Source organism: Drosophila kikkawai, chromosome 4, assembly GCF_030179895.1.
Source record: "Drosophila kikkawai strain 14028-0561.14 chromosome 4, DkikHiC1v2, whole genome shotgun sequence".
NCBI classification, from domain to species: domain Eukaryota; kingdom Metazoa; phylum Arthropoda; class Insecta; order Diptera; family Drosophilidae; genus Drosophila; species Drosophila kikkawai.
Window position 1 is genome coordinate 705,539 of NC_091732.1, and position 16,872 is coordinate 722,410.

The 16,872-nt window shown below is 33.5% G+C and overlaps 1 protein-coding gene across 1 annotated transcript in view; it reads right to left on the bottom strand.

Annotated features, from left to right (window-relative positions):
- The window catches only part of Sox102F (transcription factor Sox102F), a 45,618-nt gene extending 29,638 nt beyond the window's left edge, over positions 1 to 15,980 (bottom strand). The window contains exons 1-2 of the mRNA XM_017180752.3: positions 15,909 to 15,980; positions 717 to 1,429 (exon numbers count right to left, since the gene is read on the bottom strand). Of these exons, the coding sequence (XP_017036241.1) occupies positions 717 to 1,429; positions 15,909 to 15,965 (770 nt within the window). The 5' untranslated portion in view covers positions 15,966 to 15,980. The remainder of the gene's footprint in view (positions 1 to 716; positions 1,430 to 15,908) is intronic.
- Positions 15,981 to 16,872: the final 892 nt, after the last annotated feature.

The following is a 16,872-nucleotide window of genomic DNA, read 5'->3' on the forward strand; positions in this document are numbered from 1 at the left end:
ATGGATTTTAAAAATCCAGCATCTAAAAAAACAAACAAAAAAGCTAAGAAGCACACATCTTGCTCCAAATTTCTCTCGCAAAAACTTTAAAATAAAACGTATAGAAATATAAAAATACTTTTGCTATTTGTCCAGAATAAAATACGCTATAGGAGCGCACAACTGTGCACAGAATAAATAAATACTTTGCCGTAGGACCTTCCGGAAATTTGGCAATCGCTTTCGGAAATCTGGAATGCAGACACTTTTAATGGACATAGATTATTGGTTGGTAAAGGGGGATCCAACGCAAATTGTCACTGTTTACAAGATAGTTTAGCATTTACAAATGTATTGGGGCATTTAAATTTAATGGATTTCAGCCTTCAAGCCAATCAAGCCTAGAGACACCAATAAATGATATATGTGTAACCTTTTTGGTAAAATCTGTTAAATTTAAAATTAACTTTTATATAGTTCTCCAATTGTGATAAAGCTAAAAATATTATTTCACGATCGAATACGTTAACAAATAGCAATGATAATTCAAAAACTCCGAGAGTTGTTAACGGATAGGCGGACTGTTTAAGCTGGTCATGAATTAAAACTAAGATTAAATTAAGTAGCCCACTGCAAGGGTAAGTAAGCTTCCATTCTTATTATAGGTACATTTCCTACTATAGTGAGGCTGTGCACTTGGCGAAAATAATGAACGGTTTTATTTGGAGCATACATACCTTTGAAGATAGCTTGATTGTTGGACGGTGGTGTATTCCGGGACATTTGTGGAGCTCCCATAGATTGATAATGGACCTGCGTCCAGATTAATAGGTATTGTATCGAAGCTTCCAATGGAGTCTACCGCACTATTATGAATATTGGGTTTAGGGAATAGCTGCTGGTGTTCTGAAACAACTTCAATATTGCAACACTTAAGGTCAGTCTCAAGTTTAATCCATTTCGTATCTGTCTTTGGATCCGTATCCCAAGCTTCATCAGTATTTTCAGTTACTTTTAATTGGTTTTCCTCATTTCCTATAGCTGGACTTGATTTCTTCCTTCGATTATTTCCAATATTTTCTATGCTCCTGTTATTGCCCATGGTAATATCATTAGTACTCATATCCAAATGACTTGAGCTTGAGCTGGAGACCCTCGAAGAGCTTCTGGAGTCCATGTCCAAGTCCATATCCACGTATGTTTTATCGAAATGATTTCCCGAAACCATGATCACACAGTCCCTTATACCATCCACCTCATTATTATTAACAATTGGGCTAACATTGGAGGCATTTATTTTACTTTTCGGAAACAGATGATGTCTTTTACGAACGAAGGCTGTCGTGTGGCCTGCCTTTCTTCTTTTGGTTTTATTGTGGTCGATGTCAACTTTATTTGGAAGCGATTTACGTTTCGTTGACATTTTTCGAAATGTGGGGACTTCATCTACCTGTAAAAATATATTTTACACAAGTTTGTTCAATTAAACTTTAATGACTGTTCAGCAAAAGTAGAGTAATCTTCAAAGATAGTTTCAAGGTTCCATCTTTACCTTTAAATATATATTTAAGTTTTAAAGGCCAAAGTTTGTATACCTTTGCGGATTAGATTTGAACGAAGTTATCAATTCCGGTTAGATGAAAAATGTTCGTCAGTCAGTTATGGTAGGCACGCGGTGTAAAAGGGTGGAGTCAATAAATATTTATTTTTTAGGTTTTCAAATAACCATATAAAGCCCAGCCAGTCCGTCCCCATATTGCGATTTGTATAGAGGTCCGTGTCCTTACACCCTTCAATTGTATTGATTACATACATTGGACAATGTATACAAGCCATTGGTAGGCAGTAACCTTAATGTGGCTGCTCAAAGAGCACGTGCTGCTGGCATTAAAAATGAATTTGGGGTCGACTCTCAAACCAATTGTATACCGCTGGAATTTAAAAAAAATCCTTCGAGTGACGTGCACCATGAACTACTTGCCACTTTGCAAAATGAAACAGAATACCTAAATGGATAAATACGGAATGTATATCCGAATACCTAGGGTCTTAGTTATTAGCTAACTAACACAATTTCTTGGGACCAACTCGGAAAATGGTCACGTTTTTTAAGGAAATATGATTATAAAACACTAATGCAACAATGTTAAAATATTGAATATTACATTTATGGTTTATGCACATCAAGATAATTTATCTCGCCCTGAGTCAATAGATTACTGCAGAATGATTCAGCCCATAAAGCCTGGAGTCCCATGTCGTCACCCAGTTCGATTCGGATTTTCGCAGCTAGAGCCACGTTGCCCCCCGGAATAAGTCGAAATTTGTACTGTGGTGCTTTATTGTACGCTCATACCAGAGTATTAAATTTTAAGCAAAAGTTTGCAACGCTGTGATTCTTGATCAGCAGTAACAGCCGAGTCGATCTAACCATGTCCGTCTCCATTAATGCCCTGAGCGAAATTTTGCAGACAGTCCTCTGACCAGTATATAAGTCGGAACGAGATGGAACAAATATAGCTGCCATGAGAAGGATAGGGAAATTTAAAAATAAAAAAATATATCATATAATTAAAATACCCTGCAAGGGTATAACATGTTATACAGCAAAGTTCTTTCTACCATTTACATGTTTTCAATTTTTAAATTCAAACAACTGCCGCTAAATGCTTTATTAGCTATACATTTAATATTTCATAAATAAATGAAATAATGAGAAATAAAATATATAATTGCAAAGTCCGTGGTCCTACTAACACAAATGGATTATTGTTTTAACAATGTGTATAGAAATGTATTGCTTCCACCCCCTATTCCGCCTGCATGCGATAACTAATATAGTTGTTATTTATTATTATTATTTATTGTTTTCCCATGACGCATTGCCATGTATCTTTGAAAATTGTTATTTAATAGTGTGTGGTGTAATGTTTTAAAATCTTATTGTATGAGTGGTATGTGTCTATAAATATTGATATTTACATGTGAAGGGAAAATGTGAGCACAAGGCCTGAAAAGAGAGAGCTGAGCACGCTATCCATTGAAGCGAAATTTGCGGAAGCTATTTGTAAGTGTTCCGAGTCAATATTTGTATATTTTCTGCGACTCTGTGCAACTACAAGGGGTTGAACGAAGACTATGTGCCCGCAACGGATAGAGCGGCGGAAGTCATCATTATAAATAAAATGTTTCATTTGAAAGCAAATCGGGGAAACAATCATTTATTCTTGAGAGGCGGCAAGGAGACAGTGTTTAGATCTACATATATGTATGTAGTATATATGTAGTTTTTGGTTGTTGTTCATCTCTTTTAATACATTTAATTCATATATGCAAATTATGTATTTTTACAATACATTTTTACTAAATCGATAAATCCTTGACTAATTAAGCTTAACTTAAAGCATTTTTATACCCTTGCAGGGTATTATAATTTCAGTCAGAAGTTTGCAACGCAGTGAAGGCATCAACAGCCGAGTCGATCTAGCCATGTCCGTCTGCCCGTTTCTACGCAAACTAGTCCCTCAGTTTTAAAGCTATCTGAATGAAACTTTGCATATAGTCTTCTATATACTCTTACTGCTATATATGTCGGAACCGGACGGCTATATCATATAGCTGCCATACAAATGTTCGATAAATTTTAAGAAAAAAAAAATATAACTTGGCTGTTTTTTAACACCTTTTAATAGTTTTTGAGATATGGCCATTTTGTAGTATGTCAGAATTTCGTTGTTAATTTAATTAAAATCGGACGACTATATCTTATAGCTGCCATAGGAACGATCGGGATATTAATAGAAAGAAATTATAACTTCGTTGTTGTTCAACGTATTTTCATATACTTTTGAGCTTTTGTTATTATTTCAGCATTTTGGTATAAATTTTATGAAAATCGGACAACTATATCATATAGCTGCCATAGAAGCGATCGGTAGATGTAGAGAAAACGTAAAGCTGGGAATGTGAACTGTAACTGTCAAACTGTAAACATAATAGGTATAGGTAAAATGTTATGAAACTCTGTTTTGTGTGCGTTTACAACTTTTATATATTGTCTTTTATATTTTTTCTAATTATTTAACCAGAATGGCTTCATTTTTAATGATCTAATTGCAATCTAAGGGTATACAAACTTCGGCGTGCCTAAGTTAGCTTCTTTTCTTGTTTTATTTAATTATTTGTTTATTATCCTAGCGCAAGTTTACACTTATAATTGTAGCACTTGTCACATAGAGTTTCAAATATATATATTATTTTAGCATTCGTAATTGCAGACTTGAGGTCATAGCCGGCTTCGATTTTATAAAAATCGAAGGTTCGACTTTAGCTAAAAACAACAAAAAGAACTTGTCAATAGACAAGTAGCAGCTGTGGTGACGATCGTTTCGTTGGCGCTACCCAACTCATCAGACCACTTGCTAACTATTGCTAATTTTCTTGGTACTTTACCTTCAATCTAGGCTTAAACTCGTTGGGAATCATAAGCTTCGATATAAAGGCAAAAACAAACCCCGAAAATCGGCAATAGTTCTTTTTGTTGTTTTTAACCAGTTGTTTGGCATTCAAGTCTATCAGACTTGTCATAAGCCAAGCTTAAAAGCTTCTACGTATGCTGGCGTGGGCTTTTTAAGGCAAGTCTGCAATTACGAATGCTAACAAAAAACTGGTCGATGCTACAAAACTATAACTATTACTTATTACTACACTTTCTTCTAATTTTGGCTTGTTATACTATACTTTTCATTTTACTTTAAATATTCTTTAATTTGAGATTTAAACTGAGTTGCGAGCATAAATGTCTTATATCTTGTGGCAGATTGTTTCACAGACGAATAGCGCTAATGAAGAATTGCCTATTCGAATTAAATCTTGGGCATATATAATTATTTGTTCTATTTGAGATAGCTGATATGAGTTTGTCAAACAAATATGTTGATTCTTGGGATATCACAATTTTATGGAAATATAAAAGTATTCGGACTTATAACGAAGAAAATATTACCTAAGTCTATTTAGGCTTCTAACAATTTTAAAGCATCATCGGAACATTAGTATATCTTTTAGTGCATACCGAAAATGTGTGAAATAGCCAGAAAAACGCATTCCAAAACGCATTCGATACATATTCTTAATCTTTTTAACCCAGACGAGGTCATGTCTAACCCTTTATCAGTCTTTTCGTGTTGGCCACTCCATTCTAGTAGTAGCCTGTAAAAATACTGTTAAAAGACTAAATAGGTATTCCTTCCGTCTGCAAACAGTTTTTTTTTTACACAAATGGGTCGGCAATTTTCCTTAGATTACGAAGCTACATCCAAACATAAATTAATGTTTAAATACAAGCATATATATTTATATTTATATTAAAATATTATGAAATGCTTTCCAGCGCTTTAACAAAGTGTATGGCTTGGGTTTTGATGAGATATTTATTTCGGAAATTTTAAATTTGGCAGATCCATTCGGTTTTAGGTCTAGGGATTGTGAATGGATCAATGGGGTTTTGGTTCTCTTAGAAATCTCTGTTCAAAGAGAGGGCTAGGGCCTGCCTTTGTGTCTCTATGACTCGGTTTTGTTGTTGCTGAATGCGCTTTGATTATAAAAGTATATTGTTTGTTTTGTGTTTGTGTTGATGGTGCACTTGTTTGGTCAAAAAGCCGCAAACAAAAGGCGACTCCACCGCAGGAGCTTACAAAAGGACTACAGCTTCTGCTCCGTTTACCAGTCCCGTACAGACGTCCGACAGGTTTATGTATTATTTATACTTTCTGCTCTTGTCCAGGAAAATAGAAATACATTATTGTCCTTTTAAATGCATATGTACATACAGTTGCGGCCAATATTATAGAGCAAACAAAAATAAACAGGTACGTGTATTCGTGATCAGCATCATCACCGAGTCGATTTAGCCATGTCGAGCAAAGTAATAGATCTCGGAGGCTTTTAGGGCTTGAGCTACCAAATTTGGTGACAATATTTATTTCTGTTGCACTGAGAAAAAGTTCCATTTTCGCTATTACAAATAATGTGAAATCGTAACTAAGTTATATTAATAATATATTAATAATGAATAATGAGACCTGGGCTGGGGTCCTCTGAAAATTTGAGTAAAATCGGAAAATAGGCATGGGAGTTATTAGTCAATATTGTTAGTTTGTATTTTTAACATATCTGTTGGTCGTTCCAACGAACGTTTGGCGTTGCTTACCACGTCACTAGCCCCATTTAAGTTTTTTGTTAATTTGTTTAATTATAGTTTTTCCTAATTAACAACTAATTGTAGCTTTCCTTCTCATCTTAGCTTAGAATTTTCCATCATAATATTTCAAAGAAAATATCGACTTATCGCGTAAATATTCTATATATTTTCAGAACAAAATGTCAAGCTTTCAGAAGGTCAAAGGCCATCAAACCTTATATGGTGATTATTACACTTGTCGCTCCGCATTTTGGGTTAATTCCACGACACAATACTGGGAACCCACCCTTATTATTAGGGAGTCAGTCTTGCCTGGTTTATCATCATCATCTGTTGTGTGTACTTATTGTTGTGTCAACTTGTAGCAACACGTAAATGCAATGAAATTTTGCTAGGGCTTATGATATTTCCTGAAAGAGCTTCAAAAACTAGAAATATAAAGCTGTGCCTAATACCATACTGATTTGCTGGACATAACCCCCACGCATCATCATCTCAGTCTCACACGTCTTTGGATTGTACAAAGTCTATACTCTCTGCTAATCCGCTTAGGGGGAATACCTATCAGTATTTAAGGGACGATGGACTCAAATAAAAAAGAGGTAAGAAGTTTTTATGCTCTCATTAAAAGTAAAATCTATAGATATTTTCACATTTTAATATATTAAATTTTTTTTTTTTAATTTCTTGTTATATTTTTATTGATACTCGACACTCAACTCGACTCAAGTTGTACTAAAATATGCATATAATATATAGAGTTTCCAAAGTCCAAATAATGTTTAATTTAATTCAAACCCTTCATCATCACACAAGAAAACGGCAACGACATTCTCCTATCCCATCAGAAATAGGTTCAATTGTACAATGGTCTCGAAAGGACTGATGTATAAATAATCCTTAACTTTTCCAATATTTTGTGTGTGCAATTTCATTTTAAATGTTGTATACTGGAGTCATTTGCCCTTGCCTCCATATGGTGATTTTTATTGATATTGAATTACAAGAAAGGTTGGCCACTCAAGACATAAATAAATTTAATATGCATGAGGTTTTATTAGAAGTCCTTCGACTTTGACCAGTGAGAATTGGAAACCAGATAATGGGGTTAAATATCACGACCCCTCCAGTTTTATACAGCTACAAAAAATTAAGCTCACAGCGGCGTGACGACGTTTGTATACCCTGGCAGTTTGCAATTAGATTATTATGAATCGATTTATTTTCGTCAAATGAAGAAGATATATAAAACATTTATAAACATATATTATAATATTTTATGATTAATAATTAATTTTTATAATATTATTTGATACATCGATTTTGAACATTTAAAAAAAATTATTTTAAATTGTATGAAATGATATTATAAGCTTTATAATAATAGTCTTAAGATCTGGCCCGCTTTGGCTGATATACTAATGAAAAAAGAAGGAAGACTAACCGCAAAGTTGCAAATGTCTTTAAAGCTGAGAGACTAGGGCAGATGGACGGACAGACATACATGGCTAGATCGACTCGGCTCTTAATGTTGATCAAGAATATATATATTTTATAGAAACAGCAAGGCATACAAGCCAGGATCCACAAGTCTTGGACGCACGAAAAACTTATGAAACGATTGACAATGAGGTAATAATATTGCAGCTTATAAACCAAACATCTGAGTCACATCTGCCGGGCACATGCCTAGCCATTATTTGTATATCTGTATGTACATACATATATACTTGGGACTGGAACATAGCTTGAGGAAGTGTACGATTTCTAAAAGATTCCCTCACATTCTCGCATATTGTCCGCACACATATCTCTGCGTCGGATGACATTGATTTAACTAAAACTTGTATTATAACCTGCATTACCAACTACTATATTTTTCTCAAAATAATAAAAACGCACGGACAGGAAAATCGAAATGCGAGAGACTCTTCATTAATGTGTTGGTAACTGAGTGATTTGCAAGCACATATGTGTTGCACTTGCCTGAGCGAGTCGAGCGTGTGACGGTTCAGGAACTACATAGATGAGCACCAGGACCGCGGCCAGAGTCGAATCTCTACGAATATGGCGTTTATGCAATGCCCAATTCTATAAAATCTGTGGAATAATTACATGAGCATATAATTAGAAATCAGTCATTTTATAGCTATGCTATTATTGTTAATTTATAAAAGATATTATATTATGTAATATATGTAGTTTTGTCTTCATAAAAATAAAAATGTACCAAATATGAGATCACAAAGGCAGTCTTTTGAGCTAAAACTCATTTTACGTTGTTTCTGTAGTTGAATATTTAAAATTACATCTTGCGATATTAATGTATCAATTCTTATAAGTACACATTTTTAAAACAAAAATCGAATTATTGTATAATCTATATTTATAAATGTTTTGTGCATCTCATGTGAGTGTTTTCTTTTCGCTTTAATAAAATGATTTGATTCTTTATAAATAATTGCATACGTTTGTTCTTTTTTAGTTTTGATGTAATAAAAAAATAATAATAATCTAATTGCAACTGCAATGGTTTAAGTATACAATTAGATTATTAAGAATCGTTTTTTTTTTTTTTTTTTTTTTTTTGATTACATTAAACCAAAAATTTGTATAAAAATAAAACCTAAGTAAAAAAATTTTATATCTCAGAAGTGATGATGATGAAAATTTGTTAACAAGGCGAAGAAATTTATTCATTTTTTTTTATATATTTTGTATTCCATTTTTTCTTCGAATTTTGGTTAAATTTAAAACATTTTTTAAAATAATTATAAAATAAAATATCGCCCGAAAACGCTTATAACATGTTTACACTACATCTACTTATACATACATATACAGATCGTTGGTTCAGCAGATATAATATATTCTCGTACGATATTTTTGACACGAAAAACAATGTTTTTCAATTATAAATTAAAACTTTATTTAGTATATATGCATATATGTAGCCTTACGCTTAAGCCTGGTACTAGGATAAATCCGCTGTAAACATTTTTTGCTACATCGCTATATATTCTCCTCGGGAACCAGTGTGACCAAAGAAACAAAAAAAAACTACATGAAAATGACTGACAGTTATTTCCAAATGTTTTTTGTAAACAAACTTTATACAGTGATCAAAATAAATTAGAACGGATTGAATTTGGAAGCTAAAGACGAGAACATATTTTTACTCTAAAAATATTTCTTCCTTGATTGCATTTTTTACAGATCAAAATCTTTAGTTAGTTTTTTTTATTCGCAAACGCATTAAATAACGTAGTGCCACGCTTAAAGAAGTTCAATCTTACAGCCTAGTACTCTGACGGGAAAAATCCGCTGTATAAATTTAAACAGCGGCCAAACTCCATATAAAAAAACGGTGTCGAAAAAGGAAGAAGAACTTTTAGCCTCGTCGTTTTTTCCGGTACTCCGGTAAAAATGAAGCCTGCGAAAATTGAATGGCGTTGCCAGATCAAGATAGTAAACAGCTGATATCGCGTTGTCTAAATAATTCATTTGATTTATTTAGACACCCCTAATGGAGGGAAAGTTGAAGGAAAAAGGTGGCATTGATAGGGGCTGTCAAGGGGAAGCCCATAAAAAGGAATTTAACCCACAAAGGACATTTTAATGTCATATTTATTAATATTTTTAATATTTTTTTGAATATTTGTTTACAAACAGCTGTCCAAAGAAAATACTTAAACGCCATAAAAAGTACATTTTCATGACGTTTTATGGTTTTTCCTTCATTTTTTTGGCCACACTAGCTCGGTAACGAATTAAACAGCGTCGTCAGAGTACTAGGCTTAAGTGTTTCTTCTTATAAACCGACAGGAATGCAAACAAAAATTCCAACGGTTTGAAAGAAGAGTTGTAGAATCGAAGGGTTGGACGGACTAACGGATGGACTGACGAAGGTGTCTAGATCGACTCGGCTATTTTTGGTGAATTGGTTCCTTCCCTGCGTTGCAAATTTCGAAGTCAAATTATAATACCCTGCATGGGTGTAATAATAAAAATTATTGTATATTATGTTATATACATGACATTGTCTGCGCATAAACATAGCTAACAATAAGAGCGAAGAGAGTGCGGGGCAGAGAGGGTTTCTCCCCTTGTTTCGTTTAGTTACGGATTCTGGGAGAGCACATTACTCGGCGAAGTGCCAATCCTCAGTGGAAGTCGTTGACTTGAGCTGGAAGTTATGTATTTTTTGAGTTGTGTCTTCTTGTATTTCCTTTTTGATCGTGTTAGTGTAAATAGTAGTATTGCGCTTGCAAAAATAATTCATTTATACTTTTAGAGCCGATTGATTACATATGTACATACATATATCTTAGCGAGATAAATAGTTTTAATTATTTATATTATATAGTTATACGTTATAAAGTTATATATTTAATATAATTATTTTATAATTGGCAAAATCCTTTGAAAATCCATAAAAAGAGCATAGATTATACATATGTTCATTTGATAAAACGCGTGTTGTATAGATACAGATACGCAAGCCATGGATCAGTAAATAGAGTATCAGGCCAAATATCAAAATCGAACACAGAAGCTATTCTTCTGTTTGAAATCCATTCTTTTTTCTGCCCAACAGACGATGCGATTGTTTCCCTTGAAACTTGACTTCAAAAAAGAAACAAAAAAGGAAATCTTTCATGATAACAATGACATTTGCTTGCTTCTGGAGCAATAACGATTGATCAATGTACACAAACCATTCATTACTTTGAAAAAAAGCGTACAGAAAAGGACATTGAAAGCTGAAAAGTTAATTACCTTGATTATCTTTTTATCAGATATGGAATTCATAATTTATCGTAGATAAAATATCTATGTTAAAGATCTAATCTAATTTAATATAAATTACTTGTATATGTGCTGAACAACAGCAAAGTAATGTTAATTAAACAGCCTATTACATTTATATAAACAGTTTTACATTCACATATTTAAATTGTTCTCTCTATCGTTATTATTGAAGTTATATGAAATTCTAAAATAATTAAAAGGTTTAAAGATAATGAAAATATTTCGAAAAACGGAGAAGCAATAATTTTTTTCTATTCATTTTCGAAGTGTTTCTACGACATATTTAAAAACACTTGGTTTTTTTTTTTAAGAAATTTGAACTTTTTGAGATTTGTTTTAGGGTGAAAGCCAAATTGGCATCTGGCAACACTGATTTATTCAGGCAAGTAATAACGTAGGGGGGAAGCGACACAACGGACAAGCGGACATAACTAAATAACATTTTCACATTATGCTGATGATCTATAATAATATTTTCGGTTTTGTATCGTTCACCGAGTAATAGTCCATAGAGTTTAGTATTAAAAACCGGAACCTCCAGTTCGGCTTAGCGATCCGGTGCTTGATCGAAAAAAGGTTTTCTTCTTTAAAAGAGACAAAGAAATTCAAACAGCTAAAAAACCGGCTAGATAGCAGATTGCAGATGTTTCCTTAGCTTAGCAGCAGCAGGCTTCCTTGTCTCCCCTAACCGCCTCCTAGCTCACCTTTCTTGTTTTATTTTTATTGATTTCTTTGATTCGCATTCACCTGTTGTTAATTCAAGTGTGCTGTTGTTTTTTCTTTTTCTGTTGCCTTTGCATCGACACCAAAAAAGAAACGCAGAATCGCAGCGTCGACAATAACAACTAGTTTTCCATGCCTGCATTCCGGTCGGACTGTCGACGTCGACTGTGTCGCCTTACTATGTCGTCCCCGGCGGATCGACGCTACTTGCACTGGCTCGGACTTGACTATTACCCCAAAAACATGTTTTCACGTTCGCATTTTCCCCCGAAGACAGACAGACGTACATATGCAAACGCAGACTTGGCTAAGGATTCCAATCTGATGTTTAAAACTGTAAATTAAATTATTAATAAAATCGAATATAATAAATAAATAAATAATACATTTCAAAACTGTACAAAAAGAAGCTCAGTAATTTGAAATCCACTGAAATTGCAATATATATGTATATTCTTCCCTTTGCATTGTACATACCATCTCGAAAGCTTTGATATATCGAAAATTTAACATCGAAATATACCTTCAAAAACATATTTAATTTATTCGCATCATTTTCTGGACGTTGATCAATTATTTGTGAGTGCAACTTGTATTGCTTTCCCAAATGTTTCTTTTTGTGTCGACTTACTAATAGTATATAAAGAAGAAGAGAATACCGAAACTGGTCTTAGGAAAGATTACAGAAGTAATCGTATCGTATGCAAATGAAGCAATCGGAACAGTTACTGGGAAATCTGGAAGCAGATGCATAGCGTTTTTAGGTAACTTTAATTTATATTATATTTATATACTATATAGATGTTTATGTTTACTTCTTCCTTATTTTTCTGTCTTTTTCGCGAGTAAGGGCAGCTCTGCGCAGGCAGAGAACTAGATAAGCAACCTGAAATAGGACACTGCTTACCTCCTTCAAGTTTAGGAAAAGTCAAAGTATTCCCCCATTATTATGTCTTTTTTACCAAAATAACGAAAAGTCGCAATTTCTCGAATTCTCGATATAACCATGTCCGTCTGTCCGTTTCTATGCAAACTAGTCTCTCAGTTTTTGAGCTATCTCAATGAATGGCCCGGATCAAACGACTATATCATATAGCTGACATAGGAACAATCGGGAAATGAATAGACAAATATGATAACTTCGCTGCTTTTCATCATATTTTCATATACTTTAGATATGGTCAATTTGCATAACTCCAGATTTTATTTATTTAATTTTTAAATTTATTAATTTTTTAAATAATCGGGATCAGTAGATGTATAAAAATGAATCGTATTGCAAAGTACAAGTACATACAAACTTCGGCGTTCCGAAGCTAGCTTCGTTTCTTGTTTTGACTTGGTATTGGTATTGATAAAACCAGTCTGCAAAATTTAACCACAATTATAGGTAGAAATTTAATTAATAACATATTTTTTATCAGAGATCTTAGAAAAATAGTTTCAAAGCTGATTGATTAATTCCTGATATCGTTTTAAAACATTTTAAATAAAATGTATGACTATGAGAAAAAATCAAGAAATGACCAGAATAGCAATTATGTGACCCTTGACCTAAATTTAATAAATATCCAAATTTAACATTTTGGCGCACAAATTTGTGCCTCATGCAGGTCTGCGATATTGGGTGATCATTTTTGTAATTTTAAAAATTAACAAGAAAGGAAGCTAACTTCGGCACGCCGATATATATATTATATTCTACCTTTAAGTGCTGAAAACACACAGAAAACAAAGTTTCATTCACTCATAAAAATATTTTTCTAGATTTAAGAAAAATCGCCATAAAAGAAAATCGCCCTTAAACTAAGAAATTTTTTCTGGAATTAAGAAAAGTTTTTCATGAATTTAAGGCAAGGCACCGTAAAATCAAAAAACACCCCCCATAAATACACTTTTTTAGGGTTAATTTACATATTTTCCTCAAATTTAGGGCAAAATTTTCGGATTTGCTTCGTTCATTTTCTTTCTTTAATTACGGGCAAATTTTCTTAAATTACGGGAAAATTTTCTTTGTTTTGCTGGTCAACTTTTCGTAAAACTATGGCGGATTTTTTGGGCAAATTCCGCACGCGTGCGCATACAATTCCCAACTGGTTCAAACGTCTCTGGCATGAGGTGACGGTGGCCGGCCAACACTTAATAAGAGCAAGTCTCTTTTGCAACACCAAAGTGTTAGCATTTTGGCCGCCTTTGTTAATATACAATAATAATAGCAGCAGCAACAACAAACAATTGCACTTACCTTCAATTTTTCTACATTCAAGAAAAATCTTTCTAAATGTAAGAAAAAATTCACCTTCAATTTGAGGAAAATTTTTCCCATATTTAAAAGAAGATAGAAAACAACGAAGTTCTAATTTTTTTCTACTAATTTCCCGATCGTTCCTATGGCAACTATAAGATATAGTCGTCCGATTTTTATTAAATTAGAGTGTATGAGAGTATATAGAAGACTATACGCAAAGTTTCATTCAGATAGCTTTAAAACTGAGGGAATAGTTTGCGTAGAAACAGACAGACGGACAGACGGACATGGCTAGATACACTCGGCTGTTGATGCTGATCAAGTATATATATACTTTACATAACTGCGTTGCAAACTTTTGACTGAAATTATAATACCCTGTAATGGTATAAAAAATAGGAACATGTAAAATACACACCAAAGACCTTGTCCCTTATCAAATTTTAAGTATTAGGCGATCATCTATATTGCATTGTCAAAAGCAAAACTCTGATATTATATATCGGCATAAAATATCGGCAAGTTAAAAAAAAATATACATTTTTAAAATCGAAAAATACGGCATTTATAATTACTCATAATTATCAATATCTAAAAAATATCTTAAACTATTATTACATTTATTTATACAACATATATGTATGCATATCGAACATCGCGTCAAATACCGATTGATGAAAATTATGCGACTAGAAATAACGTATATTTTCTCTTCCGTTTGCACATCTTTTATAGCACGAGGAAACCTAGGGGCTGCAGAAGACAAAGCAAAATTTGTGAGTGTATCATTGTTTCTCAGCCTTTGATTGTCTCTTTGATGTAACCGTGTGGAGCTTATTATGCAGCACCGTTCTGCTCCTTACGGTCCCCCAGAATTTATGGCGTTCAACAGTGACACCAAAAACAAGAAGTAAACAAAATCAAACCAAGTGGACAATCGACAAACAGCAAAAGAGACACACATTCATACATACTTATACATACATATGTACATACATATATGTATGCTGCAATATCATTAGGGGACACGGGAGATAAACTAGATTGCGAGATGGGAAAATGACATTTCTTATGCAAGCCCGCAGAAGGATGAAAATCCTACTCAAAATACTAAGCAAAACTTAAATTTTAGGCGCAATTGTAATTGCGCAGAATAATGTAAACAAGTGCATATATGTACATATGTACGAATGTATATGTAGATGCATATGTGCAATACATGTTTGAACACAACAGCACATAACATACTACTTATGCGTGTGCTCAAAAAACCAGTCCAGTCTTGAAAGCCATCTCATACACACGATCTACCAACTCCAGCACAACTTTAACTCCTTTTTCTTCCAGCTACTGATGAGATGTCTTGGCTCCCAGTACACAGAGAAAACCAATTGAAAATCAAAATATTAATATATATATATATATGTATCTGGTCCCTTATTTATATTCATACATTGAGACCAAGGTCGTCGGCAATCATTTATTGTCGATGGAAGAGGTTCAAAATTATAAAAAACTTGAACAAATCGTATGAGATTTATTCCAAGAAATGGCTCTAAATATGGTAAAGCCGGACTTTAAGGGTACATAAGGTGTTCTAAGTCCGATTGCGAACGTTGATCGACACTATCTACATACATATCTCGTTTCATAGTCTGTTTACGAAGACATCGTATTTTTGTCTTCAAATACCTAAATTTTTTTTTCTGTGCCACACGCACAGCGCAAATTTCAATTCCAGTTCCGAATTCTCTCCTCCCAGCCCCGGAGCCCCTTAGCTCACTAAAGAGATATACTCGCGTGGCAAGTGCACCTGTCGCGACCAATGCTTGTATGCAGCATCAGCTCGGGCACAACAACCGGCACAACTATGAATCAGAGACAGGTCGAAAATCTCAAACGTGGCAAGAGATATCAGTTTACGGTTATCATATTGGCACTAACCTTTGCTTGTCCTTTCCTTTCTTTCAATATGAGATGGCTCCGGTGTACACATACCATATGTACTATATCATACTTTGTTCTTGACTAGCCGCTTGCACAAGTTTTGTTTGTGCTACTTATAGAAATATTATTATTATTACATTAAATATATTATTTACATAAACTTTATATGGCACTTCGTAAACTCCAGTTGTATTATGCGGCGTCACATGGGCTAACACTGACTAACTTTCATTGTTCAAAGTTTTTACTTAATGTGGTGTGTTTAAATTTAATTAATTTAACTTTCAAAATATTATTGAATATTCTGAAGTTATTATTTAATTTAATTTAAAGTTAATATGAATATACATATATGGCACTATTTTCAACTACGGCGCGTTCATTGCGGTTTATATTTTAAACCGATAAATAAAAGGACCATATCTTAAGATTTTCGCTTTGTTTACATTTTTTTGGCGATATGGTCATCATATTCGAGATTTAGCCAAATTTTTTAAAATCATCATGAAAGATCCGACACGCGCACCCGAGCACCAGGACATTTTAAATCCATTTAAATCAACTTGGCCTGGTACTGCATACAAATCCACCACAAAAAAAGAGAACTCAACTTTAGCTAACACACTCTTCAAAAAGAGTACAACTTCAGAGAGAATTTCCTCTCTTTCAATAGCAGATCTCTCTTCGCGCCACCATTGATTTGATGAAATGGAGGTTTTGGTTGTTAGCCAATCGCTGTGGCCCTCTGTTGTCTTTGCCACTCCTACCAATATAGGTTTTGGATTCATAGCAACATATTATTATTTTAATTTTATTGGACGCAGCAATTTATACATATAAAACAACTAAAAGTTAAAAAAAAAATGTTTCAGCGGATATCTTGATCATATATAAATAATAATTCAATATTATTTCTTTTTTACAAAAGATTAAGAAATATTTTTACTAAACAAAGACTTTT